This window comes from Aquarana catesbeiana, linkage group LG09 (assembly GCF_042186555.1).
Source record: "Aquarana catesbeiana isolate 2022-GZ linkage group LG09, ASM4218655v1, whole genome shotgun sequence".
In the NCBI taxonomy this organism is placed as follows: domain Eukaryota; kingdom Metazoa; phylum Chordata; class Amphibia; order Anura; family Ranidae; genus Aquarana; species Aquarana catesbeiana.
The window spans coordinates 231,224,159-231,239,500 of record NC_133332.1 but is presented as its reverse complement, the minus strand read 5'-3'; the positions used below and the strand labels follow the sequence as shown (position 1 = coordinate 231,239,500).

Below are 15,342 nucleotides of genomic sequence, written 5' to 3'. Positions count from 1 at the left end.
GCCTCCCTGTGTGCCCCCCAACCCACCTGCAACTGCTCCTTACTTTTCTAATTGAGCACAGTGAGTGATCGGTACTGATCACCCACTGTGTTCATTCATAACATATAAAGAGGGGTGGGTGGAAGTGAAGATTGTCTAAGAGTGGGGCTTTAAATCCACCTCACCATAACTTATATGGTTATACATATTTAGACTATCAAGATAAAAGGATAAGTATACTTTTATGCTCTAAAAAAAATCTGGATGGGAGATGTACTATGTTATCCAATACTCTCTATTTTCTAGACTAAGAAATGTGTGGACACAATCAGACAGTCGTTAGTGAATTTCTAATGCTTGGTTTTAAAGGTATTTACAGCATCAAGATCCTGGTGTTTGTGGGCTTCCTGCTTACTTACTTTGTGATTTTGATAGGTAATCTTTTAATTATTGTCTTAGTATCAGCATGTTACCACCTTAATGTCCCTATGTACATATTCCTGAAGAACTTGGCTTTGGCAGATTTTATTTTCACCACTAACATTATGCCGAACATGCTCTACATCATATTGAAAGAAGGTGGCAATGTATCTCCCATTGGTTGTCTCATTCAGTACTATGTTTTCTGTGGATCTACCTATGCGCAGTCTTTGATTCTCAGTGCCATGGCTTTTGACCGATACTTAGCCATTTGTCACCCACTGCGTTATTCTTCAGTCATGGATCATAAACTCTGCCATCACCTACTTACTTGGCCTTGGGTTATTGGATTTGTTTTAATGTTGATAGAAATGGTTTCTTTGTTCCAGCTGAAGTTCTGTGGCCCAAATGTCATTGAACATTTTTTCTGCGATTTTGTTCCTATTCTAGATATCTCTTCTTCTGATACCTCCTTGGTGAGGACTGAAGATTTTGTGTTCTCCATTATGCTTGTATTTGTGCCATTTATATTTGTTGTGCTGACTTATCACTGTGTTTTCGTATCCATCCTCAGGATCTCTTCCATGGCAGGTAAGTGGAAAGCCTTCTCCACTTGCAGTGCTCACCTTGCTACCATCTTCATATTTTATGGCACGCAGATCACTATATACATGTTTCCAGTTGGCGGGAGCTCATATCATGAAAACACTTTGAAGTCTTTGTTATATACTGTCTTTACACCATTTATCAACCCTATCCTTTATAGCATGAGAAACACAGAGATCAAAAAAGGCTTGAAACTACTTTTTTTGTAGAAGAAATGTAAAAACTCATCATGTCCATGGATAATTTTTAGTTTTGTGCAAATAATTCATATTATACTTCCAGTATATAATCAAATTCTCAGTGAATGGAAGATACTTTCTATATTCATAAAATGGTATTACATGGATCTAAATGGTCCTAATATAAAACTAAACCCTAAACTCAAATAGGCTGAGCTATTTTTGGAATTCCCATGTAGCCAAAAATAGCACAACCCATGGAAGCATGGTTGCATATAGTTAAATAGTTAGGTTGAAAAAGAACTACACATGTCCTTTGAGTTCATCCAATAGAAAAAAAGAATAAAGAAAAACCTGCATTCTTAAAAGAAAGGCAAAAAACTCTTATAAATTGTGAACTGATTTACTCGATATTCCCTGTATCAACATTCTGTGGTGTTATTCCCAGATCGCAAGCAATTGAGCTGCAAGTTTGAAAATTACTTGCTAAGCTATTGCTAGACTTGCCAGGCTTCACAAGTTTGTTGCACAATTGCAAGTCTGCATTGCATGACTCCAGATCAATTTTCTTTGCAAACTTTCTGCAAGTCTGCTGCAAGTTCTGGTTCAGTTATGTTGTGCAATAGTTCTCCCACCACAGGGGTCGCTGTGGCTGAATTTTCATGCTGTAGACTTGCAGTGCTCTTGCTGTAGACTCAGCACTGCAACTTTGCTCTTGCTAGAGACTTGCCATGCAAATTTGCTACAAATTGGAAAAAATGTCAACTAGAACTTGTGCTTCAAGTGCTCTCCAAGTGTACAACTTGCCAGTGAAAATGTGCAGCAAGTTAACAGACTTACGATTCAACACTGTCACAAATGTGTGGCAAGTTATCCTTGCTATCTGGGTTACTTATACATATTATTAGTCAGTCATATTCTTTACATTAAGAAACACATCCAGTCTTATTATAAAAAAAAAAAAAAAAACAAACACTACAGAGTTGGCCAGAACTTACTCCTGTGGAAGACCATTCTACCTTTTTCAGAGCTTCAACTGTAAAAAAAGCCCATATGTGGAGGTTAACCCTGGTTACTTCCAACGACCTTAGAGTTACATAGTTACATAGTTAATCTGGTTGAAAAAAGACACAAGACCAACCAGTTCAACCAACATAGAAAAAAAAACACACACACATAGAAAACCTCCATGTATACAATCCTTTACTCACAGCTGATCCAGAAGAATACAACCCCCCCCCAATAAAGCTTGATCCAATTTGCTCCAGCGGTGGGGAGGGGGATTCTTTCCTGATCCCCCAAAATGCATTTGGATATTCCATGCACCAACTTTACCTATAAATATTATTATCCAGTTATGTGGATTTAGGAAAAAAATCCAAGAGTAAACAACTTTGCATCAAGTTTATTATATAGATCATTTATGTATTAATACAAGGTGATCGCAACCTCCTTAAATGCTTTTTCTAATGGAAGAATAAATTCAGTTCCGTAATATTTCATCACGACTGAGTTCATACATGTCTCCTATTAGTTTAGCTGTCCTTCTTTTACCCTCTCGCCAGTTCTGCAACATCCTTTTTTTTTAACTGGTGACCAAAACTGTCTTAGATATTAGTTGGCCCTAGATTTACTGCCTATTATGCCCTGTACACACGGTCGGATTTTCCGACGGAAAATGTGTGATAGGACCTTGTTGTCGGAAATTCCAACCATGTGTAGGCTCCATCACACATTTTCCATCGGATTTTCCGACACACAAAGTTTGAGAGCAGGCTATAAAATTTTACGACAACAAAATCTGTTGTCGGAAATTCCGATCATGTGTACACAAATCCGACACACAAAGTGCCACGCATGCTCAGAATAAATAAAGAGATAAAAGCTATTGGCTACTGCCCCATTTATAGTCCCGACGTACGTGTTTTACGTCACCGCGTTCAGAACGATCGGATTTTCCGACAACTTTGTGTGACCGTGTGTATGCAAGACAAGTTTGAGCCAACATCCCTCGGAAAAAATCCTAGGATTTTGTTGTTGGAATGTCCGATCAATGTCCGACCGTGTGTACGGGGCATAATAGTCGGTATGTTCTTTAAAACTGACCATACATGTGGAAATCTGATCATTCAGTTTTGTTTATATATTTTTCCATCCACATCCAAAAATGTTTCTTTTTTTTATATAATCTTTATCCTCTTTACAATTACTGATATCAGTAGCGCCATAATACATTACACCATAATTATAATTATTACTAGTACGAGCCCCTTCCTGTCCTAGATTTTCGATCTAAGTGGACATTCCCCTCACACTTTGGGGAAGGAGAGAGGGCTTGCTCAATAAATCAAAGCAGATACCTTACAGCATCTTAGGCTCATATAAAGTAAAGTAGGAACATAGAAGACATGAAAAAAATATATACAAAAGAAAAAGAAAATTATATACAAGTACCGCCAAGGCCTTTATAAATCGGCAAACACACCTGGTTCATTGGCTGATGGGGTATATCTACACTAGGAACATCAATGCTAATTCTGTATCTGGTTATGATCTGGACTCAGGGTCCGGTTCGCCTGGACAAGTTGCCCGAAGGCAGGATCTGCCAAAGTTAACAAGGCAACATCTAGACTAGAGGAGACTGGGGCCTGTCCAGAAGTATGGCTCAGTTGAAGCGCTCACAAGTTCCCTTGCATGTGGCCACCCATTCCTCTGCTTCTATGATCTCTGTCACCTTCCCAAGTCAGTCCAACTCACTCGGGACTCATGGGCTCTTCCAGTGAATTGGTATAAGGAGCTTTGCGGCATTGAGGAGGTGAGGGAGAGCACTGCATTTATAGTGAGAGGGTGGATGGGGGGATGTAGAGCAGAAAGTGCTTTGGGGGGGAAAAAGGCACATCTATACCTAGACTATCCATTATGCGTCTAAAAGGGTGAAACCAACGGACAGTCCCACCAAATATGGAGGAGTGTTACCCTCTGCCCGCATCCCTCCAACACAACTCAGAGACTGATGGGTAAATTCTAGCAAGGGAGGTGGGCACTCGGTACCACTGGGACAGGAACTTATAATTATTTCCTTGTGTTTTAGAGTCTACTGAGCTAGAGTATGTGAGAAGGTACAAGTGGTGCAATTGTTCCTCAGTGAACTCACACCCGAGATCCTGCTACCTTTCCCTAATGAAGAATGGTTTAGGGTTAGGGGGAGCTGAATCAAGTAGTTTATAAAGAGCTGAGATCATATGCGGTAGAGGTTCTTCGGCTGCCCATTTGAGTTCTAACTCTGTAAGGGTAGGCCTAATCGGGGATAGGTGGCGTTGTGAGGAGACAAAATCAGTGAGTTGATGATATCTCCAAAAGTCAAAGGGGAAACTATCGTACCACTCCCTGAGGGTGGCCAGCGAAATGAGGCTGTGACCCTCCAGGAAGCGGGACAGGCTTATATCCCCATCAGTTATCCAGGGACCACAAAAGGACAATTTCTTCCCAGGAGGAAACCACGGAAAGCTAGCAACAGGCGCTAATGGTGATGTTGGGGGGGCTAGGGACCTATTTAGCCTGTCCCAAACTTAGAGGACATGTGTTGTTAGTGAGGATACCCAATCTGATGGGGTACCCATAATTTAGAGGTGTGAAATCTCCAGTTAAGAATGCGCTGCAGAGCAATAACTCTATAATATTGTAAAATATTGTGGATGTTAAGGCCTCCCAGTCATTTGGGTTGTTGCAACAAAGCCATGGCTAGACGTGGTTACTTACCTTTCCAAACAAACAAGGTGAAGAGACTGCGGAGCTCAGTAAAAAAGCATCTAGGTAGGGACACAGGCACCATCTGCAGGATGAAAAGTATGCAGGGCAATATAGTTATCTTAATAATATTTGTGTGGCCAATCCATGTGAAAGTTGCTCTATCCCAGGATTGTAGACCCTGGCGGATCTTCCGAAGTAAAGGAGCATAATTGTGTGTGTAAAGGGAATCTAGACAGTCGGTAAGTTGAATGCCCAGATATTTTATGAAGGTGGAAGCCCAAGTAAATGTAAAAGCTCTCTTCAAGGTAGTAGCAAGGGCTGGGGGGACATCTATCGGCAGAATTTCAGATTTTGCATAATTTATCCGAAAGTTGGACACTTGGCCGTAAGCAGTTAGTTCCTCCAGCAGGTTAGGCAATGAGACAAGGGGGTCCATGACATGGAAAAGGATGTTATCGGCATAAGCCGATAATTTATGTTCCACTGAACCGACCAAGACTCCTTTGATACTTTGATTAGCTCAGATTCTCCGGAGCAGCGGTTCTAACATCCAAAAATATTTAAATGAATAACCCATTTTTTTCAAACAAGCACTGGGTTGAAGAAACTCCTGATTCTTTTATTTTCTACAAGTTTGTTGGAAAAGGTTCCTATTTTTAATCAGTTTGTATTCAATCACAGTTATTGTTTCAATGTTTTAAATCTATTTCAGTCTATAAGATTAACTGCTGGTTGATCAAGTTCATTGAAGTATTTTATGTGGCAGTTTACCAGTCTTCACATGTGGTGAATTTTTTTCTTAAGTATACACAGGGCTTTTTTTCTCAGAGAGTAGGTGCAGAAACCGCCCTTCTGAGTCATCCCTTGTCTCTGCCCCCTACCCACCTCCAAACACCATCCCTTGGTTCCTCCTACCCACCTCTTAGTACTGCTCCTTTTAGGGAATATGGAACCAAGTAAGTTAAGTAATGTGTATGAAATTTTTGAAGGATAACAAGAAAAGCAGTAAAATGGATCCCCTTCAGCCAGCAACAATAGACCCCCAGTAAAAATAGAGCCCCTGCAACAAAATACCCCCAGTAGCCAGCATCAATAGACCCTCCAGCACACCCCAGCACCCCTAGCCCTTTCAGGAATTCAGTGTTGGAGGTGCCGGAACTGCGTTCCCCCACATTCCCATTAAAAAAAGCCCTGGGTATACATAAACCCTAAATTGCCTGCAAAGTGACTTTTTTCAGTTTTGCTAAGACCAAGGGCCAAAACCCCTGGGGGTAGTTCCTTAATTTCCTGTCTTGGAGACACAACAAGAGAGTTCACCTCTTCAGAAAAATTTAAAAGATGAACTAACACCCTACTCCACCCTACTCCATAGGTTGAGTTTTCAGTGCCCACAAAGCTGGTGCAGCGGTTTGGGGATCTGAAATCCACACTCATCTCCATCCTCTTTCTGCAGGGCTTATAGAAAGTATCAGAGTGATTCTGATTGGTCAGCAATGGAACAGAACATTGCTCTGGTCAGTCCCTATCTTAGGGAGTTGTCACAGAGTCCAGTGTCTCAACTGGAATAATTTACTTTAGTTCTTGCTCAGGTGACAGCTCTAAAATTTGTGATTTCCTCCCACATTCTGTCTCAGTAACAATGGTCACCAGATCACATAAAGGATTGAATCCCCCTAGTGATAAAAGCCTGACAGGGCTTCTAACTATTACTCACTCTATCCAAAACATATAATGATGCCTGAAATGTTCAGCTTCTATGGTCAACATAAAGACTGTATTGCCAATGCATTTTTGTAGGAAAAAGTTGTAGTAGCTATGAATCTCTCCAATCGTTTTCTCTAGTAATTTTTAGTTGGCTAATGTGGTTGTCTGTGCAGCTAAATGGCAGAAAATTAAACAGGAGCAGCTCTTAAAGCGGGGGTCCACCTATCTATCTTTTTTTTTTTTTTTGAGTTCATTCACAAACTTTTCTTCTCAGCATTACATACTCACATATTGTGTGTAATATGTCCGCCTGTGTCAGATTTCGTCAGAAAGAATAACTTATATTATTCACTGCAGGTGGTTTCCATCTTCATTGTGGGCATTTGAAGCCCACAAGCATTTATTTCCTGGATGCGGTGAATGCTGTGCTCCCAGCATTCACCGCTTGTTCCCGTACATACTCACTGGCATCCTGGGAAGCCTGAGACTAGTTCCCAGGAGACTGTGCGGAGTCTGGGAGAGGCTAGAAACACGCCTACTCCCACGGGAAGACAACCAGGGAAGTGCAAAGAAGAATAGAAAAATAAAAGGTAATTACGGCGATTTAAATTTTTTTAAACGGCATGTCAGCATCTAGGCAAGGAAGAGAATACATACAGATATTGTTCAAAATTTGGGTGGAACCCCGCTTTAAGGCAGTTTAAGCTGGCCATACATTATACAATTTTCTTATTCAATTTCCTTTAGACTTACCTTCAATTATGTAGTGTAAGGGCCTGCCTGTTCCTGTTTAGTGTTTAGATGTGACCTCATATTATATGGTTTTGGTAAATCTAAAGGAAAATTGTACGAGAAAATTGTATAATGTATGGCCAGTGTTAGACGCTGCAAAAATCAGTTGCTCAGCGAGCCAGACATAGATTGGTGTAACTGCTCTGATGCAGATCTTTCATTGACTGTAATTCAAATTTCCTAATTCCTAACAATAAAATGCTGAAAACAAAAAACTTATAGCTGTTACACATCACAGTCACAGAATTACTAATGTTACATGGTCCTTAAGGATGTTTCAAAGAATGTTACTCTGGGAAAAATATGGAGGCTGCCATTGACAATGTCTCCTTCTGCAAATAGATTACCAGATTGTGATGCTGATCCTTTGGTTTCAGTACTTTCTGACTTACTGACTGTTTTGCTTCATTTTTATTATAAGCAAGGAAGCTCAGACCTCTGCACTGTATAAATGTGCTTTTACTAAACAAAAATACATACAAAACCATTACAATATTATGAATGCAATACAAGACTGACAGATATACCTATAACAAGCAAGATGCTACCTACTTCCTAGCAAATAAGCAGCCTATGGTCTGTAAACAGTAGAAATACACTTAAAAGTTACCTAACTCCGGTTACTGTGTGTTCATGATCTTTGTAGACAATGAGGACCCAGGCTTTTAAGCAGTTGCTGGAAATCAGGAGAATGCGTCTTCAGATATAGCTTCTTCTGGCTGGTGCAGACCTTCCTTAGTGTTTAGGCATTATAGAGTTATCTCTATCAATCTCTGTTGTTGGCTTTTATTTGTGAAGTTTCAGATTGTCAAGCTAATGTTGACCACGGTTACAAAACAATAGACTGGTCCAACTGTAAATGCAAAAATGGTATCTAAGTTCCCATTGTTTGCGGTTAGCCTGTGTAATTGTTACCAAGGTATTTGAGAAATATCTACTCAAACACTCCAAGAAAACATGATGTCTGTCTCCAAAACAAGCTCCTAAACAGATTATTTCATACATTTAAATAAAAGTGCAGCGCTATGACAAAAAGTGCAATTCATACATATCACACAACACATGTGCATATATTCAAATATGGTATAATAAAGTGCAATTGTGCAATAATTAATAAATTGTGAAATGAAATAAATCATAACATATGTGCAATATAACGTCACAAGTGCAAAATCGTGCAAATATAGGGATGGGAAAAGAAAAGTTCATATGCAGCTGATTTTCATCAGAAGAAGTGCATTGGCAGCGTGATACCCATCACCACAAATAAAATGAAGGCTTACCAAAAAGCCAGCGACCCCCCTTTGGAAGTATGTTGAAAATCAAGGGGTATGTTGGAAATCATGATCAAATGCTTGGCAGCGGAATACCCATCACCACAAATAAAATTAAGACTTATCAGAAAGCCAGCAGGTTAATTAGGGAGGTCACAAAGTGCTTTGTTGGATCTGTGATCAACAGAAAAGATGTCCTGACGTCTATTCCCAGTAGCCACAGAAGATACCAGGAATTTCTCAGCTGATCAGCGCGTGGTGTTTTACTTATTTGTGGTGATGGGTATTTCGCTGCCAATACATTTGATCATGATTTTCAACATACCCCCTCTTCATGGGACTTCTGATGAAAATCAGCTGCATATGAACTTTTCTTTTCCCATTATTTTGCACTTGTGACATTATATTGCACATATGTTATGATTTATTTCATTTCACAATGTATTCATTTTTGCACAATTGCACTTTATTATATCATATTCAAATATATGCACATCACATGTGTTGTGCGATTCATATGAATTGCACTTTTTGTTCTAGTGCTGCACTTTTATTTAAATATTTTTCTCTGTGCCTGATATCTGGGTTATAGTGCTCAGCTGCTGGCTAATGAATGTGCTAAGCGCAGATATCTCTTTACACTTTTGCATTAAAGATTTTTATTGATGACAAAAGATCAGTACAAATCAAGGAAGCATACATATGAATGTATGTAACAGGTTACATTAAGGTATTGTAATTATAACTGTCATTAATATTGATATGAGTCCACATAATGTGTAGAATTATAGGAATCTACTGAACCCTTTTCAACAATTAAATTGCAAAACAATACTGACATTCAGGCCTGTTATGCAGGGCCACAACATCTCTAATCAGAACAGTACCATATGTTAGAAAAGTATATGCATTTGCCTGACTTGCATTCAGCAATAATGAATATTAGTAGAGATAGTCTGAAGGAAAGGAAAAAAGTGATCCACTACATTATTCAATTTTATCGATGAAAGACCAAAGACCAAGGGTATAATGACCCGAAAATGTTGAGAGATCATTCAACCAATGCTAGGTTGAGGATATTGTTCAGTAATGATGTCCGAATATGCCTGAGAATATTTAAAGATGGTCCAGGGTTGCCAAGTTTTATGGATCCTCTCTACCAGGTCACTGGATTGTGCCAGTGTGTCTTCCATTTCATAAATTTCAGATATTTTATAATGCCATTCTGCTATTGAGGGAACCCGGGGGGAGTTCCAGTGAATTGGAATTAGGGATTTGGCAGCATTTAGTAAATGTTTTGAGAGGGAGTGTTTGTATTTTTTAAAGGTGAGTTTGATATATGCAGTAAACAACATGCTGCATGGAGTATGAGTTTAGTCTCAGTGATCAGGATGATTGTTTCCCTAACTTTTTACCAGAATGATGCGAGTGATGAGCAATGCCACCAAATGTGTATCAGAGAGCCTGTTTCTCTCAGACACCTCCAGCATTGATCAGTTACTTGGGGGCTCCATCTATGTAGTTTTGCTGGTGTCAAGTACCAGTGTGTCAACAACTTGAATGCCATTTCTTGTGTTTTAGTACCGATAGAGCACTTATGTGTTAGGATGCACACATTTTTCTATTGTTTGGCTGTTATGACCATCTGTAAAGCTTCGAACCACCTCCTCCTGAATCTGTCATCCACCGGCTTTTTGGCCGCCTGTAACCATGTGTACGTAGCTGAGGTTGCCCTAAAAAATTGATCACCCGTGCGACACTGATTCAACCTCCGTTAAGGGTCTAGAGAAATCGCCCACCCGAGATTTACCATAAAGCTAGGCAACTGTAGATATGACCAGAAAGGTAGCTGGGGGAGGTCATTATCTCATTTTAAGTCAGTCAGGTCTTTGATCTTGGCCTGATAAAAGCAATCCCCAGCTAGAAGTGGTTGGGTTCGATGTGTTGGTAGGAATATTGAGTTGCCTACTACAGGTATAAAGTCTGGGTTGTCTTTTAGGGGGGTTAGCGGGCTAAGTGAAGAAGTGACATATGTCGTTCTAGCTAACCTGTGAATAATCTCTAGAGTGGTCCCTGTCAGCAGATGTTGTTTTAATCTATCAGGGTAAGTGCGCCACAGAATCCATGGTGCAAATTGTAAGGGAATGGGATTTAGAGCCATCTCTAAGGTTACCCAGCCTTTAGTGTCTGTAGCAATGCCAATTTATAATCCTTGTGAGGTGTGAGGCCAAGTAGTAGTCCCTGAAGTTGGGTAGTCCCATCCCACCGTGTTCTTTTAATCTGGTTAAGAGTTCAAAACTGATTCTGGGTTTCTTGTGGACCCATAAGAACCTTAAGTGGATGGAGCGTAGTGAATTAAACAGGCGTTGGGGTAGTTTGACCGGTAATGTGCGCATGAGAAAGAGTAGCCTAGGTAAGATGGTCATCTTAATGATGGCCGCACAACCAAACCATGAAAAGATGCCCGCGTGCCAGTTGTCGAGGTCTTTCTCTATGGTTTTAAGCAATGGTGAGAAGTTTTGTTCATAAATCAATGAAAGCTGTGGTGTCAACCTAACTCCTAAATATTTCAGTGTCTTGGGGTCCCATTTGAAAGAGGAGTTCTCTTTAGTTGATTTAAGAACGTTATCAGGTAGAGACACATTCATGGCTTCAGATTTGGAGTAGTTTATCTTTAATTTTGAAATATAGCCGTAGTGCGTGAATGCTTTGGTTAGGTTGGGAAGTATAATGTGAGGATTGGTTAGGAAAAATAGTAAGTCGTCAGCATAGGCGGCTACCTTGAACTCCCTATCCAGCACCCTAAAGCCGCTTATGGAAGTGTTTACATTAATTTATCTAATAAAGGGTTCCAAATAGAGGATGAATAGCAGGGGGGACAATGGACAGTCTTGTCTTGTGCCGTTAGTGATCAGGACCCTCTCTGAGAGCGTACCATTTATTTTCAATCTTGCCGTTGGATTTTGGTAAAGAGTTGATATCCATGCCATCATCCGAGAACCCAATCCCACATGTCTACAGGTGGCCAACATGAAGTCCCACGATACACAGTCAAAGGCCTTCTCCGCATCAGTGGATAGAAGAAGGCCCCTGATGTCTTGTGTTCTGGCTGAGTGGATTAACAGCAGGGACTTAGTCACATTATCATTAGTATCTCTGACTGGCATGAAGCCCACTTGTTCAGGGCCGATAAGCTTCTGTAGGAATGGCCTCAGTCTGTTGGCAAGTATCTTTGCAAATATTTTAATATCTAGGTTTAACAGTGATATAGGCCAGTAGCTTGCACATTCTGCGGGGTCCAAACCAGGTTTTGGAAGGACTGTTATAAAGGCTGAAAGGAGGTCCGGAGTTACCTTTTTGGGCTGGGACATGGAGTTCAAGGCAGCCGTCAGTGGGTCTGTTAAGATGTCTATAAAGGTTTTGTATAGATGTGAAGCCATCTGGGCCTGGACTTTTACCTAATTTCAGATGTTTAATAGCATTTCTAATTTTTGACGGTTCAATCTGGTTTTCCAATGGGGTAGAGTCCAAGTCATTAAAGGCAGGTAGGCTACTTTTGTCCAGATAGTTCTGAATAATCTGAGACGTATCTCCGACCATGCCTGGTTGTCTATGTTGCTGTGGTAGGTTGTACAAATTTGAATAATATGGAAATGTTGTGCGATCGTCCCTGTAGTAACATCTAGAGAGCCGTTGGCTCGCTTAATGCCCATGATGTTATTTCTAGGGGTGTGTCCCCTCAGGGCCCTAGCTAATAATTTGCCTGTTTTGTTACCTGATTCATAATAAATTTTCTTCCTAAAGAACAGGAAACGTTTAGTTCTAGTGTCTAGGGTCTGTTGCAATGTCTTCCTAGTGTCTAGCAGCTCTTTGGCTGATTGGACAGATAATGACTGTTTATGTAGTGTTTCCAGTCTGTGGATGCGGTCGGTAAGAAGTTTGATTTCTTTCTCCCACTCTCTTTTGCGCTGAGCACCCATTCTTATTAGTTCACCTCTAAGTGTGCATTTATGTGCTTCCCATATTACCAGGGGGTCTATGTCCGGTGTGTTGTTGCATTCAAAGAAGTTATTAAGTGATGCTGTGAGTTTGGGCAAAAGAGAAGGGTCAGATATTAAAGAGGAGTTAAGCCTCCAGGTCTGAGGTTTAGGAGGAGCATTCGTCAAATCAAGTGTCAGGGCAATTGGTGAATGGTCAGATGTCGATTGAATACCTATGCGAGCATCTGTTAGAACTGGAAGGTCTTTTTGCGATATAAAAAGTCTAGGCGGGCATATCGCTCATGTAAAATTGAGTAGAACATAAAGTCGCGTCCGTCGGGATTGAGAAAGCGCCATGAGTCTTATCAGCTGGAGAGATTGTAAGAGAGATTTAATTTTTTTGAGGACTTTGTATTTAATGCATGTCTTACTGGTGCATGTGTCCACCAGAGGGATCAACGGTATGTTGAAATCCCCCCCAGTATAAGCCATCCTGATGTGAAGCCCTGTAGCTTCTGTACTATATGTTTGCAAAATGTAAGATGTGCTGTGTTGGGGAAGTACACATTCGCTAAAGTGAGGGGTGTACCACTATATATCCCTTTCAGAAATATGAATCTGCCTTAAGGGTCTGTCATTTGTTCTGTCAGTTCAAAAGGAGGAAAGAAGAAAGAAATGGCTGCACATCCGGAACTTCCGATTGCCTTTTATTTTGTTTCACAAAGATAACACCAAAGACACCAAACTGTGGTCACGTAGACGTGTTTCACACATACATCTTGTGCTTAATCATTACAATGACTGGGACAACTGATAGATCTTAAATAGACCGCCCCAATAGCTCCAGGTGTTCTGGGGGTGGTGGTAATCAGTGATGAGAACACAGCTTGATCAATCACCAAACCTCAGCCCCAAAGAGCATGCAGCTAGAAACTTGAATAAAAGCTCAAATTGAAGTTCCATGCTCCCATGCATACCAAAAGGTCCTGCATACACATAGGAACATGGACCAACAGTCGCATGTAAACATTTATAAATAATACTGTAAACCAATAGATCAATAAAAACATTTGAAAAAGGAAAAATAACAAAAAATAAATATACATACATAACACGTGAAAAACGATCGACTTAATGATATACACATATGCACATATATGACAATAAACCAATCGTCACATATAGACGTGTATGCATGTGCAGGCGCACATATCCATGTGCCCCTACACATGCACATATCCATGCCTGCCCCCCTTATATGCCGCAGCAGAGACGGGTAGTTCGCACTTAGCAATTTAAGCTTCCGCAGTAGTATAATAATTACAGCATAAAGTCACTGACCCCTACCATGACAGCAATTATGGAAGGCCAGAGATAACAGCCGTAGTTCCTGGAATAAGGAATAAGAACCTACACTGAAATATGCGCAATCCTAAAGTGCAGCATATGTACATTTCGAACCTTCAGGAAAGATGCGGGGGTCAGTCAACGTGTCAGAGCTGCATTTTGGGAACTGAAGAAAAAATAAAAATGGAAGAAAAAAAGAAAAAACCTGCAAATACAAAACAAAGAATGGAGTATGGGTGAATTTGGCAGTCTAACGCGACCATTAACCCTCCTCTAGATCTCGTGCAGCCACAGATCTTGAGATTGGTGTGCCAGCTTTAGAGACTCCACTTCTGTTATGTTTCATCATTTTGTAAATCTTCTTTTCTGGCGAGGAGAATGGAGAACGGACTGGGCTTCTGTCTGGGGGTGGTAGTGCAGTCAGTGTACCAGTCTGGTAGATCTATCAGGCCCAGCCCCTCGCAGGAGTCTGGCAGCTCCACCGGGGTGCGCAGAACATGTTGGTGGCCATTAGTGACCACAATGAGTGCAAGGGGGAAATGCCAGGTATATTTTAAGTCCTTGTCTTACAACTTATTCAGGAGAGGAAGCAGTGCCCTGCGATTTCTGAGGATGATTTGGGATAAGTCCTGAAACAACTTTATAGTTTCTCCATTAAATATGATGCGGTCATTTCTCCTGGCCTTTCGCATTATGACATATTATATCTCTTGGCGGGGCCGTGTCTGGTCCCCTCGGTCTGAGAGCCCCGTGAGCCAGAACAAAATCTATCTCCATATCTTCCTGTCTGTCTAGCAGGCTGTTAAAAACTCTTTGGAGGGCATGGATAATTTGATCGTTCTCAACGGATTCTGGTATGCCCCTCACCCTAATGTTATTCCTCCTGCCTCTATTGTCGAGGTCTTCCAAGTGCCTGTTCATTTCAATGAAACGTTGGGAGTGTGAGACAGTGACCCTGTCCTGCCTGTGGATAGCCTTGTCTCTCTGCCTCCCTGCATGCTCCCCTGAAGCTAGCTTCTCAGTGAGAACCACAAGGTTGGTTTTCAAGTCCGTAATGGCGGCAGAGAAGGTGGATTTAATGTCTGCTGTGAAGCAGAACATGTCAGCATAGGCCAGGGGTTTATCAGAGCAGGAAGTTCCCCTACCTGTGTCCTCTGTAGCTGATTCAGAATCCCCACTGAAGTCCTCCTCGTGGTGTACCGGCGCCATCTTGGAGCAGGCCACACTGTAACGGGCCACAGACTTCTGTTTAAACAGATCCGATATGTTCCGTGCAGTGGTGGTCGCCTGCCCGCGATGGGAAAGTGAGTG

General features: G+C 41.0%; 1 protein-coding gene across 1 annotated transcript; it reads left to right on the top strand.

Moving 5' to 3' along the window:
- The first annotated feature begins 293 nt into the window (after positions 1-293).
- On the top strand, positions 294-1,214 carry LOC141109009 (olfactory receptor 5V1-like). Its single transcript, XM_073600967.1, has one exon. It carries the CDS (start codon positions 294-296, stop codon positions 1,212-1,214), a length of 921 nt encoding a protein of 306 aa, XP_073457068.1.
- Positions 1,215-15,342: the final 14,128 nt, after the last annotated feature.